General features: G+C 47.1%; 1 protein-coding gene across 6 annotated transcripts in view; it reads right to left on the bottom strand.

Moving 5' to 3' along the window:
- Positions 1-20,342, bottom strand: part of KALRN (kalirin RhoGEF kinase) — a gene marked incomplete at both ends in the record, with an annotated part of 640,695 nt that overhangs the window by 103,514 nt on the left and 516,839 nt on the right. For 2 of the 6 annotated variants that reach the window (XM_079705111.1, XM_079705112.1), the window contains one exon: positions 6,730-6,814. The exons of the other annotated variants lie outside the window; for them this stretch is intronic. In XM_079705111.1, the coding sequence (XP_079561237.1) occupies positions 6,730-6,814 (85 nt within the window). Of the gene's footprint in view, positions 1-6,729; positions 6,815-20,342 lie in introns of those variants that run through there. 6 annotated transcript variants of the gene reach the window in all.

The raw sequence follows: 20,342 nt of genomic DNA, 5'->3' as shown, positions 1-20,342 counted from the left end.
CCTGGAGGGCTTGTTAAAACACAGACTGCTGGGGCTCACTCTGGAGTTTGAGTCAATGGGGCCAAGAATCTGCATTTCCAACATCTTCTCCAGTGTTAACCACTCTTGGAGAACTTCTGCTCGAAGCAGAGAAAGAAGATGAGGAGGCAGCACACAGGTGTGAGCCTGACATCCAAAATCTGTGCAGAAGTGAAGTGTTTGCAATTCTTTTCAACAGTGAGGCTTGCTTCTCTTTTGGATGGGGAAAGATAATATCCCTTTCTCCCTGGGGGCAATAATGGAGATGCTAATGGTGGGAGAGCAGAAACTGGGACTGTCCTGAGAGCCTTTTGCACACCAGGTGCTGTAAGAGACCAAACAGGTGCCTACAACTAATCCCACCCCAAGGAGAGCAAGTACCTGCATACAGAGATGTTTTATGAGGTACTGTTTCAACCGAACAGCAGAGGGGGTTTCCCTTCCTTTCAATTTGCCAGTTTCCTCACTATGGTCTCCAGCAAAGCAAGAAGAATGTGAAAGGACCTGTTGCATAACTCTGATCTTTGCTCCTTTACCTGGCTAAAGCCAATCTGGCAGCCTCTTGGCTGCCTTGCAGGTGTAACCAGGGCTCACCTCCTTGCAGGAAGTATAACACAGAAGGTTCTGTCAACCTCAAAAGAGGAACTCCATTAGTCACTGAATAGACCAAGCAGGGGGGCCAAGCTACCCATGTTTCCCAACCACAAGGAATACACAAGATCATGGCCACACCTCAGAGAATGTCCAGAACCTTGGGGGCTGCTGTGGGCAGGTCATGATTTTTACCTAGGCAAAAACAGCCTGAAGAGGACCTGCAAACCTTTGCAAATGAAGGGTGTGCAACAAACGTTGGCTGATGGGATCAGAAAAATGGCTCTCAATTACATTGTTAGCCAAAGTCAAGGGGCAGGCAGGAAGTGATGTCTTTTTACATAACATAGGTTTTCAGGACCTAAACTTCAATCCTGGTGTAGCCATGTTCCAATCCTTGTACACTGTATTTCCCCTCAGAAAAGAATAACTCGAGGATGCTTAGGGTATCTTGCCAGTACCTTCTCTCAGATGTTCTTTTATATAACCACAGTGATTATAACACTAGAAGCATTGTATATTTTTAAAATTTTTAATTGGTTTAATTAAAAAAAAGGAAATCCCTATCGTACTTATAGATCACAAGCTTTCTTTCCCCACAGTGGCAACTCTACAGCACTGAGGCACAGATGACAATGGTTTGAACCAAGACCATTAAATTGCTTAGGAATGTAGATTTGCAGCATTACCACCTAGAAGACCCACAGATATTTAGCTGTGAGTCCCCTGAGTATGGGTTCTATGTTTCGTATTCCAACTACTGTTAGTAGCTAACCTTTTTAAAGCACTTTATATGCCTGGTGCTACGCTAAGCCCTTTACATACATTGCCTTAACTAATCCTCACAGCAGCCCAATGGGGTCAGTGCCATTATGATTCCCATCCATTCTCCCCCAGTATCCAGCGCAGGGCTGGCAGGCAGTCAGCACATAAACATTTGTCAAATGGGTTAAAACACTGTGTGTTACATAAACACCAGTGACTTTCAAAAACGGAATGATAGGAATGTATTTCATTGATTCATTTCCACCTGAAAGGGTACATTTCATGAAAAGAGACAAGAAAGAAAGCGGGGGAAAGGGGCCTTTGGAATTAAATTGAACCAGAGGGGAAAACATGGACAGATATTTACGAAGAACAATGTGCAGAAGCTGCTCTGGGAAAGACAGAGGTGTGACTGCGGTCACTGCCTTCTGTGGTCTTGGGACAGAACAGCCACTGAAGGCAGAACAGGGAGGTCCAGATCTCACTGGCTCCAGGCAATGCAATCACCCCCCAGAACCATAGATGATTCCACAGTTAACACCCAAGTTCCAGCTTGGGGTCAGCCTCTACCCTTCTAATTTGGGCCAGCCGTGCCTTTGTCTAGAGTAAGAGAAACTGCATGCCCAGGAAGACAAAAATGGAGTCACAGAAAGAACACTGGAAAAGGGCTCTAGGTCTGACTCTGCTACTAAATGGCTGGATCTCAGTTTCCTCCTGTAGAAAAAAAGATCTATTAAATAATCTCTAAGATTGCTTCCAGTTCTAACTTCCCATGGTATAGCCCCTTCTGCTTGAGAAGCCCCCCGCAGCTTTTAGACCCATGCTCTTTCTAGGGCATGGAAAAGCTGGGCCTTGGTCTGAAGGAGAGGGCAGGCCATGCAGCCACTCACATTCACTGAAAAGGAGAAGCATTTCAAAAGGATGCGGAGTCTTTTTAGGGCAGAAGAGAAGCCCCAAGATTCAAGAGGAACTTCATTAAGGAGAATACCAAAAACACTGCTCCAGACTAAGGTAGGCTTACAGCATTTTGGGGCTCCGAAGTGAATCCCCCATGTTCACTTTAGAAAAAACAAAACAAACCCAAAAACCTTTTATTTTGAATAAAAACACAGAGTCTGAGTTTTTATCTTTTTATCTCAGGTTAGGACTTACCAACCTGTAGCACATGGAATCCCTGGGGTGACATGCCTACAGCACGATCAGTGATTGTTGGACCCACAGTTGAACCAGAAGAGGACATTTGGCTTCCACTTCCAATCTCCTCCACCCCAACCAAATCCATATACTCCTATTTCTACTAGGCTACATTATGACTGGAAGGCAGGGAATAATTGATATTCTTGTTACTACCCACTAGTCAGAGAATCAGGTATGGGAAAAAAACCATAAGATCTAGGTTGGCAACAGTACGTATGTGTGGAAATTCTCCCCAGGTTAAGGTATATCCCTGGGAGGCAGAGAAAATCGAGAGATATGATGGACAAACATACATGCTAAATGGTCAGTTCAATTTTCATAGTGGTAAAGGCACTTCCTGGAAGATAAAGAAATAAAAAGGGATGTATACCTCAAGGCCCCAAGGCTTCTCTGACCCTTGGGTGGTTAACTAAAGTAAACAAAAGTGAATGTCACTTTTGTTCCTCTCTGAGGTTACCAACACCTTTCTAAAGGAACTTGGTGTCATGGTTTCACACATTAAATTCAGTTTATAAAATGAGCTGTATTAATTCATGGGCCAAAGAAGGAATATTCACATCCAATCATAAGATTCCTGCTTAGTGATTCTGGGGAAATGTAGGGGGGAAAAAAAGAAATTATAGATAAGGATGACTCGGGATGCCCTGTAAACCCCCATAACTCTTACCCATACCCTGTGATGTCAGCCCCAATCGCCCCTGTGGCGAAAGAGCCATGGGACTGTGATCCCAGCACCTCTCCCGTGAGCTTACTCGGCCTGGATAAGTCGCCACCCTTATTTCTCTTCACTTCTGAGACAGTCTTCTGAACCAAGTACTGTCTCACAGTACAAATGGGGAGATGTGATGGCACATGGGCTCGAGAGGCAAGGACAACGATACAACAGTAAGCAAGTATAAATAAATGCCATGCACACTGTGGAGAAGCAGAGGAAGGCAGCAGTCAGGAAAGGTTTCCAAGAAGGGACTTTTGTCCATATACCCAAAGTTAATTGACTAGAAAATTAAAGGCTCTAAAACTGGCTTCCAAATATCAAGGTCTGAAAAATCTCTAGGCTCCATGATCTAAGAAGTCACAAAGTCTGGTCTGTAGCACATGACTTAGCAACCCTCCAGGTGACTTGAAATCCTTTTTGTCACTCGGAAACAAGCTGCTTTTTAAAACTGTAAGATCACTACAGAAGAATCCAGAATGGACCCACTTCTTCAGGTATAGAGGAAAGTCAAAGTAGCCAAAGAAATCCTGAAACTTCCCACAGAGCGCGACATCAGTGATCAATCACCCTTCAGACACACACACATGCCACTATTTCATGTTTGGCTATTTTTCACTTCCAAAAAGGCAGTTATAAATGTATTTGCTGTCCTTTCCTTCTCATCCATCTCTATTTCTGTTCTACCCTTGGTTTTCAGTTTTCCTGCCCTTCAATACTTATTTCAAGGTACGGAAGGAAGGTCATCTTTCATCAAACCCCTTTGCCACACCCATACTCAACAGAACCAAAAACTGGAACAGAAGAACACAAGAGAGTTGCCTTCCTCACTTTTCCAAATCCAAAGACAAGCTCCACTAACTGCGTCCATATTTTTCTCAAATATGATCTTTAAAGGCCACAAAGGTACGTCACTAAATCCTTGACTCTTACCCTAGGGTTAACAATTACAACCACTTAGGATTCACCAGAGCAAGTCCAGGATAGCTTAGCTTTGTGTCAAAAATAACCAGAACATTCCACTTCCTCTTGGTTCCTTTGTCCCAGACTTTAGAAGGAGGTGTCCTTTAAATGCTGAGTGACTGGAAGCCACTTAGTCAAGGCCCCTTGACTCAGGAACCATAGTCGTGAGTTCTAAACCATTAGCTTCACAGTCATCTGTACAACCAGAGGAACTGGTTTAACTGAAAAGGGAGGCCAACTGTCCCTGGTGTAGATGCCCTGCACTCCCATCAGCCTCTCAGACTCTCACCCGAGCCCTTCCCTGTGTTGCAGTTGGGGCAAGCTTCTTCCTATGGAGTTCTGGGGCTCTGGACAATGCATTCAAGCTCAGTACAAGACATTATCTTTTCAGCCTGCTTCGAATATATGCCTTCGGGCTGGGTGGGGACTCTGAGCTCTCCTTGCTGTTAGAGCAGACTCAGGGAGCCCCCGGGCAGTGTCCGACACCTCAGACACATCAGCCTGCCCAGCGGCTGCCAGGGGCTCTGGGAAGGGTGGCTAAGTCATGTCCCCCACCATCTTTCTCAGATTGGAGCCCCAGTTTTCCATCTTCACATGTTTCAGATGTGGCAAAGAATAAGGACTAAAGAGGGAGAAGGCAAGAGGCACCCACCTTTGTTACCCTCCTTCTCCCTTTTAAGCTGCTTTCACTGCTTGGGCCTTTTGCCTCCCTCTGTCTTCAGCTGAGAGGCGATGGTGTCCTCCAGCTCTGGCTCCAGCAACACTCCCCCCACCCCGGCCCCAGCAAGCCACAGAGCCTGCAGCCGCCGCTTTCCCAGTCCTTCACACAGGAGGTGACCCAGCAGGCACCCCAAGGGGGCTCCCTGCCCCCTCCTCTCACCGCCACACGGAGGGCCCGCCAGGGCAATTCACAAACAAAGCAAAGGCTGAGAGACCCCTGGAGAATTACTCTGTAAGGGAGCTGCGGCTGCCACACATCTGGACTCAAGGAGGCAGCTGCAGGGCCTTTAGATAAGCACCGCCCACGTTCCCAAATTCTGCCTTTGGACAGGAAATGGACTCCCAAGAAATCCTGCTTGGAAACCCTTCACCATGAAAGCAGCCCAGCCTTCAGCGCAAACCCACCCACTCGGATTCCCTTTGGCCATTTCCTGTTTCCTCTCCCTTTTAATACCCCCTTGCTTCAATTCCCAGCCTTGGTTCTGAATGTTTCTGAACGAGGCTTGGATTTTTGTGAGGGTCCCTGGCCTGTTAAAATTCCTTCTCCCTCTGAATTCTGATTTTGAGAGTTAGCTACTACTCAGTTCCAAGCTATTCTAATTAAATGCAGGATTGAGAGAATCTGACGCTGAGATTATGAACCTTAATGACTTGGGGAAAGGTCCTTCAGATTTAATTAGTTTTCGTAGTCTCCTACCTGCTTAGGATGGAGAATTTGTCAGAGCTATGTGTGGGGTGAGCACAGAGGACGCGGTGGTCACTTGGATGAAGTTTATTCACCAGTAACTCCCAGAGAGTTCCATCAGGACTCGTTAGGCGAGGATGGGTAAGGAGACTGGGGCATTGCAAATAGGGGTGGAGGCGAGACACCCAATAGGTGAAATTTTAAAAAGGCTTATGCCAAGTGAGAGCCTATATTCTCACTTCTAACCACACAGAAACAGAATCTCTCCCACCCTCCAAGCTGAGGTGTTAAAGTGACATGAACTGTGTTAGGAACATCTGTTAACTCTGTCTAGGAAGGGCTCGATTTCTTTTTCAGGATAGGCTACACTTTCCTTCTGTCATCCTTCTCACCACCGTGCTTTGCAGGCTGATTTTGGGGAAATTAGTTGCTTCCTGCAAGTCTTCTCGACAACACTAAAATTAGCAGAATAATTAAATACAGTCCTAACTGGGTACATAGAGTTCTTGGTTAATTAATGAGCCAAGCTCCGGCCCAGAGCTGCAGACCCACGCTGACCTGCCAAAGCCCAAGCAGAGAAAAGCCCGCTCTAGTCCCCAAAGAAAGTTGTCACTTGGCAAAAATAGTTCCTGGTGTAGAGACAAGTGTCAAACACATTCCTATAGCTAAGAGTCATCTGTTAACCCCGCGGCTGAGGTCCATATGTAAATGAGAGCACGAAAGTGTGACTCTGCCACTACAGGGACGCCCAGAGCTCCGAGTGGCCTCTCCCTCTCCCTCGCAACCGCGCCCCAACCCCTCTGCAGGCTGGAGCCCAGCATCCAAAGTCGCCGGTAAGTAACTGAGTTCCCAAACTTCAGCTCCGCATCCAAGTCAGAAGCTCCTTGAGAGTGGAGAGCGAGCGACCCGCTTCGTGCCGCAGAAACTGCAATGAACACAGTTGGGAGCAAACCCTCCCTTTGCCGTGCTCCCCTCCCCACCCGCATTTTCCCCAGACCACGGTCTACTCCCCCCCACCCCATACTCAGCTTGCCCGGTCTCTGCCTAAAAAGAAGGAGCAGCACCGACAGCCACTCACCTCTGCACGGGAAGCAACAGCAGCACTTCGCCAAGAACCACCCCAAAGAGGGACCTCGGGTGTACGCGCGGTCGCCGCCCTTCATGTTGCCGCGCGGCCCCAGCGCTCCCGCATGGCCCGGGGTGCCCGCCGCTGTGGGAGCGCAGCAGGCAGGCCACCGCGGCCCCGCGGCCCCGGAGCCAGCTCGCAACCTCGGCCGTCCCTTCCCGCCCTCCTCTCCCGCACCGCGGCAACGACTCCGACTTTCTGGGAGCTAGGGCCACCTTGGGGAGAAGGGGAGGGGCCGGCGGGGAGGGCGGCGCTGGGGGCGGAGTTCCAAAGTCCAGCTGTTTGCCCGAGTCCCGCCGGCAGCGTGGCCCAGAGCCTTATGCAAGGCCGCTCTGGCCGCCGGCACGGGGCACGCACGGGGAGGAGGAGCGTACACAACCCTCGGCGCAAAACAGGTGCTTCCCCTTTAGTGCAGCTCTCTCTCCTCAAAGGCCGCCACAGTCAGCTCTGGCTTAAAATCCGCAATCCGATGAGGCCAAAGAGGTGGGAGAGAAGCAGATTTAGAAGGTTCGAGACTCAATAGTGCTTTTTCTCTGACAGGTTCACCCCCTCCTTCTCCTCAGCCTCCGAACATGGACAGCCCCTTCTGTGTTGAAAACACCTTCACCTACGCTTTTTGTTCCTTCTTTTTAATATTTAAGGCTAATAATGATAATTGTGCCTCCCCTTTTTATCGGCTCCGGTGTGGTAATGATGTTGTGGGAAAGCTCAGTATCGGAAAGAAACCATAAGACGGAAGTTCAAAGCTGTTTTGTCACCTAGTAGCTGTCTGACCTTAGGTGAGTCATTTCACTTTTTTGATCTTCAGTTTCCTCATTTAAAAAATAAAAGAAAGAAAAAAAATTCCCGGGGCTTCCCTGGTGGCGCAGTGGTTGAGAGTACGCCTGCCGATGCAGGGGACACGGGTTCGTGCCCCGGTCCGCGAAGATCCCGCGTGCCGCGGAGCGGCTGGGCCCGTGAGCCATGGCTGCTGAGCCTGCGCGTCCGGAGCCTGTGCTCCGCAACGGGAGACGCCACAACAGTGAGAGGCCCGCGTACCACAAAAAAAAAAAAAAAAAAAAAAAAAAAATCCCTGTTTCCTTTTTAAGTCTTTTCATATTTCAAGGTCAAGCTCACATCCCCCCGACCCCCCCCAAGAAGCCCACCGGCACCACACCAACTGGACCTTCCCATGAACTACTGCGTTAATCACTCACAAAGCATCTCTCCCATTCCTTTGTGTCCAGATTTAGGAAAAGGGATGGCTGGAAACATACAGCACTCAAAGTAGCCCATTCATCAGGAAAAAAAAAGTGGGGGGGAAGTTTGTGAGAGGGATAAAAACCAGAAGCTTGATTACTCAATTCCCACCTGGAAGAAAGACAGCCACAGGACAACATTTTAGGAGTTACTAGGATTTGGGGCTTCCTTTCTCAGTTTGAACCATGCTTAGGTTTTGGCCTTATTTATTTGTGTTGCAGCACCTGCCACATGGTTGGAACACAGTCGATGCTCAGTAAACACAGTAGCACAGCTTCATGAGTAACAACAGCTAGCATTTATCGAGCATTTATTTGTGCCAAGCAGTTTCCTAGTTGCCTTCAATACATTAGGTCATTTATCCACACCAAAAAACCTTATAAGGTAGGGTCCTCTTTTAAATCTGAAGAAACGAAATGAATGAATGATGATGAGGCTTCGATGATTTAACTCTAAAGAGAAACTCTAAAAAGCTTCACCATGTAGGAAGAACAGAACCCAAAGTCAAAATCTAACTTCTAGTTCTACCACTGCCATCTCCATGATGGCCCCTCCTGGCAAGTGTTCTATAAGAATCTCACTGTCGAGCAGGAAATGTACCCCTGGTGCTCCACGTATGAAACAGCGAAATGAAAGTTCAAATTGCTCATGTAGCCCACACCCCAGATTCCTGAATTCACTTATCATCCTATTGGTCAGTCTCATCTTGACAGCTTGAATTACTGCAGGATGTGGCAACCAGTACTGTTGTCTAGTTCTCTCTTCTATATCACCAAATATAACACCCATTTTGCTGTTCTTGCAAGCCCAGAGCAGAAAATGGCCAGTACCTTCAGCCCTTCAAAAAGTGAACTTTGTTTGCTTGTGATCCACTGTCTGGATGCTATGATACAAGAGTCCATATTTGGTTTACCCACCCAATCCACCTCCTTGAATACTTTTGGGGCACTCTGATAGGAATTCAAAAATGCTTCGAAGTTGCTTGGTGAGTAACCAGTTCCTTTTTTACTTAAACCTTCCTGTGGGCCTTTGTGTTTAAGTGACACTGGATCATCTTTCCATCATAATCTTTGACAAGAGGCTGACAACATCATCGTGTAGAAACTGTCTTGAATTAGATGTCTGAGGAAGATTCAGCCCTTGCTTCAGAAATCAGAGTACTGGAAACTATTAGGTAAAAAATAAGCTATGAGGATATATTGTACAACAAAGAGAATATAGCAAATATTTTATAACAACTATAAATGGAGTACAGCCTTTAAAAATTGTGAATCACTGTGTTGTACACCTGTAATTTATATAATATTGTATAACTATACTTCAAAAAAAATCATAGTACAAGTAGACTCTAAAGTAGTCTTAGTCTCCATGAAAAGGATCCATCAGGCATGTTTCCATTGGTCCTTATTATAACCCAGGAATCCATCCTACTGTCAACTTAAAGGCATAAAACCATTAGGAACACCTACCCATCTTGAATTGATATGGTCAGCACATTTTGGAGACTGGTTAGGCATCAATAACCCAAGAGTCCCACTGCCATCCTCGTGTGCCTTCCAGAATGATACCAGTGATGTCTACAACCCAGCGAGGAAGTCTTGAACACTACTGGGACACTGACTGATTTCAGGCCAATTCATTAACTCAGCAAACACTTACTGACTGCCTACTATATGCCAGGCTCTGTTCTAGGCACTGGGTCTACATTCACGAACAAAAACAATCCCCGTCCTTGTGGAGCTAGCCACTAGGACAGGAACGTGAAAGAGAAGGGAATCAATGTCAGATATTTGACCAAGTTTTGAGTTGAGAGATTTAAGAAAATAGGTGCCTGAATCCTCTAACTTACATCTAGATGTTGTAATTGTCCTCAGGACAATTTGGAGGGGATGGTAGGGAAATGGTTTTTAAACACAGATGCTTAATAGAATCATCAGGGAAGATTTTCTAAATTCTAGGTATTAGATTTTTTTTTTTAAGGTTCTCCAGGTGATTCCAGGGTGGAACCAAGTTTAAGAACCATTGATGCCTGGGTCTTCCTCCCTCCAACCCTCTCAAGATTCAGATTAATGCCCCTTTGGGTGAGGCTGGGCATCAGTATTTTTTAAAGTTCCTCAGGTGTTTGTAAGATGCAGCACAGTTTGAGAACCATTGGTGTGGTGTGCTGGTTCTCAAACTTGAGTGTGCATCAGAATTACCTGGATAGTGAGTTCAAACACAGATTACTGGGTCCGCTCCCAGACTTTCTGATTAAGTAGGTCTGGGGTGGGGCCTGAGGATTTGCATTTCTACAAGTTTCCAGGTGACGTTGATGTGGTTGGTGCAGGGGCCACACTTTGAGAACCATTAGTTAGCAAAGTCTCTCCATCTGTTGGTAATCTACACCCCCTTTTTTTGTTATAGCACCTTGAGTTTTCTTTGAGGAACCAGCTCTCCTCCATTCTCAGACCATGTTTGTGGATGTAGCTGACATCCTCTGTCCACCCTCCACTCTAAGGATGGGCCCATGACCTGGGCTCGGCCAGCCAGCCACAGGGACTGGTTCAGATTTAGCACATGACCCAATTTCAGCCAATGATAATAAACTGGAAGACCTTAGCAAGAACTACTGGGAAAGCAGCAATCCCTGCCCAGAAGATTTCTAAGTTGGTGGAATGTTAATGTAAAGCAGCTGGAGGCCATCCTGCCATAACTACATAAGCAGAAGCTGCCTGAGAATAAAGCCAACATGGAGGAAAGAGATGAAATGAGAGAGAGGTAGCGGGTTGTGTGTGAGGTTTGATGCCATCACCTGAATACACTTTTCCTCCAAGGTCTTATCTATCCCTGGACCTTATCTGAGCCCCCCAAGTAAACATCTTTTGTATAAGGCAGTTGAACCTCTATAATCTCAAGGTTTTCAAACTCCACTCCACCCACCCCCAAAGTTCAGGTTAAGAACTTCTGAGCTACAGCAATATCTTTGGAGTGTTCCTAATTTCCAAACAGGTGGTTGAATCTTATTCTTATTTTTGACAGTTTGTCTTCAGTTATGCTTCCGGTCAAAGTCTATCTTACATGAATTAGGCTCTCTGCCTACCGATGTGTCCATTTTATCTCATCTCCATTTCCCACAAGAGTGAACCCCAAAGAATTCCTGCTGGTCTCAGGCTGCACACATACTGGGCCCAGTATACCACAATGCTGGGCTTGGTACTAGGGACTAGTGGGTCTGCCCTCTCCCCCCAAGTTAGCCACAGGCTTCAGGAACGCTGGACCGTGACCTCAGGCATCTGCTCTTTTCACCAACAGACATATGTCCAATTTTGTCCTTTAGACTTATTCTCCTCAGATTTACAGGAACTGAGTTTTTCAAAATCACATTTATCCAGATTTCTTATTGAGAGCTTAGCCCAGAGACAGAAGGCAATAACAACTGTGCCGCAACTCAGGCCTAGAGATTCCCGTGAGAACCTTCCTACAGCGACAAGTACAGTACACGCCTTCTCCGGAACATGCCAGGTGAGGGCTGTGGGCATGGTTTCTGGGGACTGTGGGCAGCTCCACCCCAACCAGTCACTTACCTGCCTTTTCCTCCAGCAGTACATCTCTCTTCCAGCACGCACTCCCAGATTCTGATCCAGATTCCCATCTAGAGTTTGTAAAAAGTTCTGCACGTGATTTCAGTAAGAAGTCAGGGCAAAGGACCATGGACCTTGGGACTCTGGGATTACTTCCTGCGAGGTACCCACAGAGTTTAGGGAGCACCTGGACTCAAATGTTTTCACTTTCTCAGACTCTGACATCCTCCCACGACCTGTGACGCTCTCTAGTTGCTAACCGCATGCTCCTTAACCCTCATCTTCCCTGTGTAGATTTCTGGCCTGTGAACTGCCTGATGGCTGATACCAGGGTGGTTCATAATTTTCCCCATATTATCCTGTCCTGGCCTCCATTTCTGACTGTGGCTTAAAACTCCGAGGTTCTTGTCAAGTACTGATCATTTATACAACAAAGAGTTGGTTTTTTTGTTTGTTTGTTTGTTTTGCGGTACGTGGGCCTCTCACTGCTGTGGCCTCTCCCGTTGCGGAGCACAGGCTCCGGACGCGCAGGCTCAGCGGCCATGGCTCACAGGCCCAGCCGCTCCGCGGCATGTGGGATCTTCCCCAACCGGGGCACGAACACGCGTCCCCTGCATCGGCAGGCGGACTCTCAACCACTGCGCCACCAGGGAAGCCCAAGAGTTGGTTTTTGAATATCTACTATCTGCAAGTCACTAAGTTAACCTGTATATGGGAATTTATAATGGGAAAATTATATGAGAAACAGAAATTGAATAAGACTGTTCCCTGAGCAAAGACAAAGAAGAACAAGGTGAGTTCTAGGAAAGCAGTTGGTTCAATTTTTTTGTGGCAGAAAAGGGAAACTGGAGGCAGACCAAGACTGGACATAAAGTAGAGGTTTCATCCTTGTGTGAAGAATAATAATTACCAGTGACCAGAAACACTTATTAAAAGAAAGGAGGTGCAATTTGTACATTGCTTCTATATTTAATTAGAACTCCAAACACGTCTTTCAAAATTGTATAACGTCCATGTGGACAACCATTCCCAGGTTATATGTGTTATTTTAATAGTGATGTCTACAGGAAAGCATGATGGCCAGCGTTATGCATAGTAATCTCTTCTCCTAACTATACCTGTTTAGTGTGGTCTAACCACTGCATGCCTGCTGGCCCCGTGGGTGCCTCCATCCACCTAGCGACAGCTCCCAGACTCCAAGGACTAAACTACCACTGAGCTCGTCCAATCTGTCTTCAGCTATGCCCTGTAAAGGTGTCCCTCGCTCCCTCTCTGCCTGCCTAGCTGACAAGTGTCTGCCTCCTTCTGGCGGTCTCACTTATGCTCAAAAAGCTTAGCCTCGGCTCGCCCTGACAACACCCTCTGTTTTTCAGGAAGGAAGTATGCCTGATCACCCTCTGGACTGAACCAAGCCCCAGGTAAGGGTAGTCCAGGCGATGCTGAAAAGGCTGTGGGGTTGCACAAAGGACCCGGGTGTCTCCCCCAGAACAACCAGTGCTCATGCTCTTCTGGGGTGGATCTGCAGGCAGCCAGGACGGGTTCCTGGAGATCCGAGCTCAGGAGGAGACAAGCTATTTATCAAAGTGAGAGATGACTGCAGCTGGAGTTGCTAAAAACAAACCACTCCAGGTTTATCTGCTTCCAAAAACGTTCACTTCTAAGTAGGTCAAAGTGTTCCCAAACTCGGACAGTAAGAAGTGCCCGTCTATCACTCTGAGTTCCAATTTGGGAAGGCTTGCCGTTGCTAAGTGTCCACTATGAGGGACGCTATTTTCATTCCAACTGTCATTGCCCCCTCCTCTCCCACAGGCGACACATTGAATGCAAAGTGGATTTTGCCTTGATGTAACTCAGGTCAGTTTAAGGAAGATTTCATTAATAGGAGGGAACGTGGAAGACACTGCCCATCCTTATAGTTCTGAGTTTTCAACCATTCCAGATAAATGAGAGGTGCTTAACCCATGTGTCCCCAGAGAAGATTTCCCAGGAAGCAGGATTTCAAAGACTTTCTCACTCAGAACTCCTAGCATCAGAACATCATTCCCTATCCCCATCCTCAGGCTCCCCTGAGAAAGCTTTGGCCTGTTTCCTCTACAGTTCTCAGGGGATGGAGGACACACTGAGCCTCACCCTTCACACATGAACTCTCTCAGGGGTCTTTGATTCAAGGTCCTTTCTCTTCCCCTCCCTCCCTCTTCCTTCCTTTTCTTCCTTCTCTCCCTTCCTTCCTATAAATATTTACTAGTAACTTCTTTTATGCCAGCTACTGTTCTTGATACCAGGGACACAGTAATGAACAAAATAGACAAAATCCCTGCACTTGTACAGGAAATCTAGGGTGGGGGCAGTATGGGGAATAGACAATAAACGTTAATAAAGATGCCCTGTAGCGCCATAATTGCAATGAGGAAGAGTAAAACAGGAAAAGGGGGACACAGTGGGATGGAAGAGGGTGGGAGTGAGGGAAGACCTCTCGCATCAGGTGACATTCAAGCAGAGATGTGAAGGAACTGTGGTGACAGCAGTCCAGGTATCTGAGGACCTGGAGTGTTCCAGGCAGAGGGAACGGAAGGGGTGGGTGCTGCATAGCAGAGTGTCTGGCTCAACTGGGGAAGAGTTCAGTCAGGCAGGCTGGTCAGGAGGTGGTAGGATTTGGTAGGAAAAATATGCCCCTCCCCACAAGGATGTCCACACCCTAAGCCTCAGAAACTGTAAATAGGTCACCTTGCACAGAAAAAGGGACTTTGCAGATGTGATTAAGGACCTTGGGATGGGGAGGGTATCCTGGATTATCCAGGTGAGCACAATGTAATCAAATGAGTCCTTAAGAGCAGAGAACCTTTCCCACTGTTGTCAGAAGGAGATGTGACATTGGAAGAAGGACTAGAGGGATGCAACGTTGCTGGCTTTGAAGATGGAGGAAGGGGCCATGAGCCAAGGAATGCAGCTGGCCTCTAGAAGCTGGAAAAGGTGAGGAAACAGCCTCTTCCCTAGAGCCCATGTTGGACTTCTAACCTACACAACTATAAGAGAATAAACGTGCGTTGTTTGAAGCCACTAAGTCTGTGGTAATTTGTTATAGCAGCAGAAGGAAACTAAGACAGAGGAGATGAAGTCAGAGAAGAGGCTCTGGGGCAGGTTCTGCAGGAGCCTCCTTGCAGCCACAGAAGGGACTTTGTTATTACTTGAAGTGAGACAGGGGCTATGGACTGTTTGAGCTGAGCCCAGGCCTCCCCCTGCAGCCGGGAGCCAGCAATGGTAATTATCTACGTGCCCACCTGTGTACAAAAGTAGGCACCCATACCTCCTGTGGCCTTCAGGGCCTTGTGGAGAGCGAGGCAAGTGGACGTGGTATCAGAATCAGCATTCCTGGCTGGGGCTGGGGGACAATTGTGGGGAAACTAGGCAGCCCAGTCCTATCCCAAAGGCAAGTACAAGAAAAGGAGCAGGCTGGTCCATGGGTGGACAGCCTCTCTGCTGCTGGCGGGCAGGGAGCTGGTGTGAAACATGGCAAGACTTGCAGACGGAAGCACTCCTCATACATGCCGCAGAGTTTAGGTTCAGACTGCAGTTTCAATCCTACAAGGGTCCTGGAGGAGGGGTAGCTGTTTTCAAGGTCTGAGTGACACAGGGGAAGGCACTGAGGTGGCCTGAGGAGGATCCTGACACTGGCTGGCCAAGCAGCATCAGAATTCCGCCGCTGAGAGCTCCTGAGGCCGAGGCCTGCAAGGGCTGCTCCTCACGACCTTTATGATCCTCTCACCTGTGACCTTCCTTAAGCAGATAGGGTGGGCACACCCCCAGCTATGAGACCACTGTCGCTCCTTCTCTGCTTCCCAAGCCACATCCAGTGCATGTCATTTCTGGGTCCCCTGCTCTTTTGGGGGGAAAGTGGTTTCAGCTTAGCTAGCTCTAGTAAAAGAAAACTGCATCATCTTCTCTTTGGGGAAAGTTCTGTTTTCTGGAGTGACCTCCTCTCCGTCATCTATCCCCAGCTTCTCCTAGGCAAGCACCATCAGTGGTAACCTCTCCTCTCTAGGATTGAATCCGAGGCTCTCATTTTAGCTCTGAGCTCCACCAGCTCTGAGCTTGCTCACGAGGCTCCAAGGAGCAAAGATGCTATTTAAGCCTCACCCTCCCTCCTCTCTGGATGCATCATCCTCATGCAGATTTCACAGATTTACAGTGGACACCAGGAGGCATGAAAGTGCTGTTGAAACAGGTGTTTGGCATGAGCTAAGTCTCAGCAGGCCAGCTACAAAAAGGAGAGGGGCAGGATCTCTGCAGGGGGCCTCAGAGACATCAGTTCCTTCTCTTGATAATGCAACATCTCCTCCTGTGCCAGTCCTTCTTGGAGGCAGCACTGCACTGGGGTCTACATAAAGGAGGATGTGGCCTGGCCTGACATTTTCCTATTTGAGGCCCTGATTCCAAGCCCTTTGATGTCCTAAATAGTATCAGAAAGATGGTAGCTGGTCCTAGGCAGGACATCTCACCCAGAACAAAGTAGTCTTGGGGCAATTTCTAAGTGTCTTTGTTGCTCCCTTAGTCTTAAATGGAAAAAAAGGAGGGAAGAGAGTGGACTGGAGGGCACCTATATCTCCCTCTTCCTGAAACTGTCCTGGGAGGGCTTCCAGTTGGTCAATAACTATTGAGCCATCTCTGGCTCATCCTAACATAGACAGGTAAGTGGAAGAAATTCAATTAAAAATAAAATAAGGCAGTTTTTACAAAACTGCCCTATGCCCTTCTCCTCTTTGAATTGAGGAAGGACACCTCCATGCGCAGCCCAACGTTCAACATCTCAGCACAGCCCTCCTCACATAGGTTGGCCCATCTCTATGGTGTGGTGGGAATGTTACCTTTAACAACCAGAGTTAATCACCAAAGGAACAGGGCATTGAGAGGTACAAGCCGGGGAATAAGTTGAATTTTCAGCTTAAATATGTCATATATAATCTCTACCCACTGGGTAGAAGAAAAAAGAAAGTTAGAAGAGAGGAGTAAACCATTATTTCTTGGGAAATCATAGAGCCAGATGGACCTGCTGTTGATAGACTGCAGAAAGGGTCCGGAGTAGGCCAGGAATGGAAACTGAGAGAGAGTGGAGGGTGCAGAGTAGAGACAATGTCAGGCCTTTGCAAAACCTATGGATGGAACTAGAAACAAAACCTATGGATGGAACTAGAAACAAAACCTTGACCCCTTGACCCCTGGAGAAGATTCAGGCTGGAAATACTCTAGATGCCTCCCTACAGAGGTATCAGAGCTAGAACAAAGGGCAGGCAGGGAAATTAACGTTAATTGACTGCCTTTAGGGTGGTACGCATAGGCTAGAAGTCTAACTCAAGGGAAGTGGGCATTATTGCCCATTTTATAGATTTTAAGTATATTGTCCAAGGTTATCAACTAGTCAGTATCTGAGCCAGGATTCAGACTCCCCAGGTCTTCTACCCCAAGGCTGTTAGTTACTCCATGCCTCTCATCATGTCATTGTATGGTCTACCACATACCACTGTAAAGCCTTGTGCATAGCAGGGTCGCTTTTGTTTTATTCTAAACAATTAGCCTGCACACATAACAAAAAGACCAACTTCACAGTTTAAAATAACTTTTCCTTAACATTGCCTCCTCTGAGCTTCCCAGCAGCTCTGAGAGATGGGTAATTTTTATCAGCTTCCCTTATAGATGCAGAAACTAAGATGAAGTGAGTTTCTACTCATTCCACACCCTGTCCTCTTCCTGGCCCATCTGACACCCTGAGTACAAAGCCCTCCCCTGTTTTCTCAAAGATTTACAAGTACACTTCTATGAAAAAGATAGGCTGATTGTAACGTATTAGATTGAACCATTTAAAATTGCTGACTTTCAACCGGTTTTGACTACCAAAATGGCAATTTCATGTGGTTCAACCTAATAAATTGGACCTCAAAATGAGGATATTTATGCTATGCTTGGATGGATTAAGCATAGGATACTTAGGTTAATCACTTTAGGTTGCTAAAGTGATTCTCTCCTGATGTGGAGAGAAAAAAAGCAGACGTTTTAGAACTGGAAGGGATTCTAGAGGTAAATCAGGAGGATATGGATAAAAGGTAATAAAAATGCTACTTTAGAACAAGTAACAATATGAATGACGGCAGGGAATAACCAGGAAAAAAGACCAGCCCATAGGGAGCCTCAGAGTGGAAGGCAGTTACCACGAAGCCTGAGCCCAGAGAAAAGGAGATGAGATCAGAGGTGTGTGAGAGACCAAGGCACCGATGTGCAGGGGTAAACAGTATGGAGGTTCCTTTAAAAACTAAACACAGAGTTATCATACGATCCAGCAATCCCACTCCTGGGCATATATCCAGAAAAGACAAAAACTCTAATTTGAAAAGATACATGCACCCCAATGTTCATAGCAGCACTATTCACAACAGCCAAGACATGGAAGCAAACTAACTGTCCATTGACAGATGAATGGATAAAGAAGATGTGGTATATACACACACACACACACACACACACACACACACACACACACACATACAGTGGAATACTACTCAGCCATAAAAGGAATGAAATGATGCCATTTGCAGCAACATGGATGGACACAGAGATTATCATACTAAGTGAAGTAAGAAAGAGAAAGACAAATGCCATATGATATCCCTTATACGTTGAATCTAAAATATGACACAAATGAGCTTATTTATGAAACAGAAATAGACTCACATACATAGAAAACAAACTTATGGTTACCAAAGGGGAAAGAGGGTGGGGAAGGGATAAATTAGGAGTTTGGGATTAACAGATACACACTTCTATATATAAATTAGATAAATAACAAGGATCCTGTATAGCACAGAAAACTCTATTCAGTAGCTGGTAATAACCTATAATGGAAAAGAATCTGGAAAAGAATATGTATACCTGAAACTAACACAACACTGTAAATCAACTATACTTCAATAAAAAACCACACACACAAATAATCACCTTAAACAAGCTAGGATTGTTGAATTTAATCCACAATGTTTTTTTCTGCTCTAAGGATTTAATAAAAGATGTATGGAGAAATTGATAGGCTCTAATGAAATTCTCCCCAAGGAAAGAAGGGTCTATCATTTTAGATGCAAATCAAATTACTTTGTTCTAGATGAAGATCAGAAGGAGCTGGAGAATGAGAATTAGGACTGGTGGGTTTCAAGTGGGGGGCTGGGGAGGAGAGCATAGGAGGAGAATGAGCAGAAAGTATCTGGATTTCAGCACTGAGTAAGAGGAATTTTCCAACCATTAGAATTGTACTAAAATACAACAGGCTTCCTCTAGAAGTAATGAGCTCCTCATCCCTGGGAGTGCTCAAGTAATGCTTGGCTGACCACCCAACAAAGACTTTTTTTTTTTTTTTTTTTTTGCGGTTCGCGGGCCTCTCACTGTTGTGGCCTCTCCCGTTGCGGAGCACAGGCTCCAGACGCGCAGGCTCAGCGGCCATGGCTCACGGGCCCAGCTGCTCCGCGGCATGTGGGATCTTCCTGGACCAGGGCACGAACCCGTGTCCCCTGCATCAGCAGGCGGACTCTCAACCACTGCGCCACCAGGGAAGCCCTAGGAGTTCTTTATATAACTGCATATTGCCCCTACCAATGGATCTTTAAGTTCCTCCTAAGTCTGACACTTGGGGGGTGGCAAACCCCTAAAGCAGTGACTCTCAGCCCATTAGAATTACCAAGGAACTTAAAAAATACTGATGCCCAGGCCCTTGGCGGCTCTGAATTAATTGGTCTGGGGTGGTGTAATTTTTAAAGTCTCCTCCAGGTGGTTCTAAGATGCACCCAGAATTGAAACCACTGCTACAAAATCTTTGTCCCTTGGGAGGTGCTTACTGCTGAGAAGGTGAGAGGGGATTAGGAAGAGGATGCCTAGGTCCACAGGGCCCAACCCCGGGGAGAAGCTCTACGATGTCAGGGGGGCATTCAAGTAAGAGGAAAGGCAGGCTGCTCTACTTTGTCACACAGTTCCACCAACAGTGCTGCCACAGATATATCAAGAGGAAACAAGCAACCACTGTCTCCTGAGAAAGCCCAGGAGGGAAAGACTGGAGAAAGGGCCTCCAGCCTCTAGGAAGCCCAGCAGGCAGTGTGTTGGTGCAGGGCAAGGAGGCAGGAGCCCTGGGTCTCTTCCAGCTCTGCCACCAACTGTCCCTGTGACTTCAGGGAAGTCACCTTGCTTTCCTGTGCCCGAAGGTGCCCCTACAAGAGAGGAAACTGGCCAGTGCAGTGGTTCTCAACCCCGCTGTCCCTTGGATTCACCTGAGGAGCATTAAAACAACAAACTCTGGCCCACTCTGGAAATTCTGACCCCACTTGTTGTAGGTGGGGTCTGAGCCTTGTCATGTGGTAAAGCTTCCAGGGGATGCTAGGTGGCCAGGGCTGAGAGCCCCGCTCTAGTGGTTCTCCAAGTCCCCCACCTCGTGCTGACACTCCAGGGCTCTTCTGCCTCTTCGTCTGCAGTCACGGCCTGAGCGCTCAGCACATCACATGGACACCCCCTGCTTCCCACAGCCCGTAGGAGCACTGGCCTGGCGCTCTCTCGAAGGTTAAGAGCACCAGTTGCCTTCTAAGGACTGAACAAGGAATGGATTCGGACCTCCAGAGACACCGGAGGAGGCCCTGTCCTATTCCACACCCCCCAGAACGTCTCATCCACAGTCCCGCTGGGCCTAACTTAGAAGGTGGAGCATCTGCTGGAGACAAATCAGTCTGAGAAGAGAGAAGGCCA

The sequence above is a fragment of the Hyperoodon ampullatus genome, assembly GCF_949752795.1.
Source record: "Hyperoodon ampullatus genome assembly, chromosome: 5".
Taxonomy (NCBI): Eukaryota; Metazoa; Chordata; class Mammalia; order Artiodactyla; family Ziphiidae; genus Hyperoodon; species Hyperoodon ampullatus.
The sequence above is the reverse complement of the archived record's forward strand: the minus strand, read 5'-3'. Positions and strand labels throughout refer to the sequence as shown.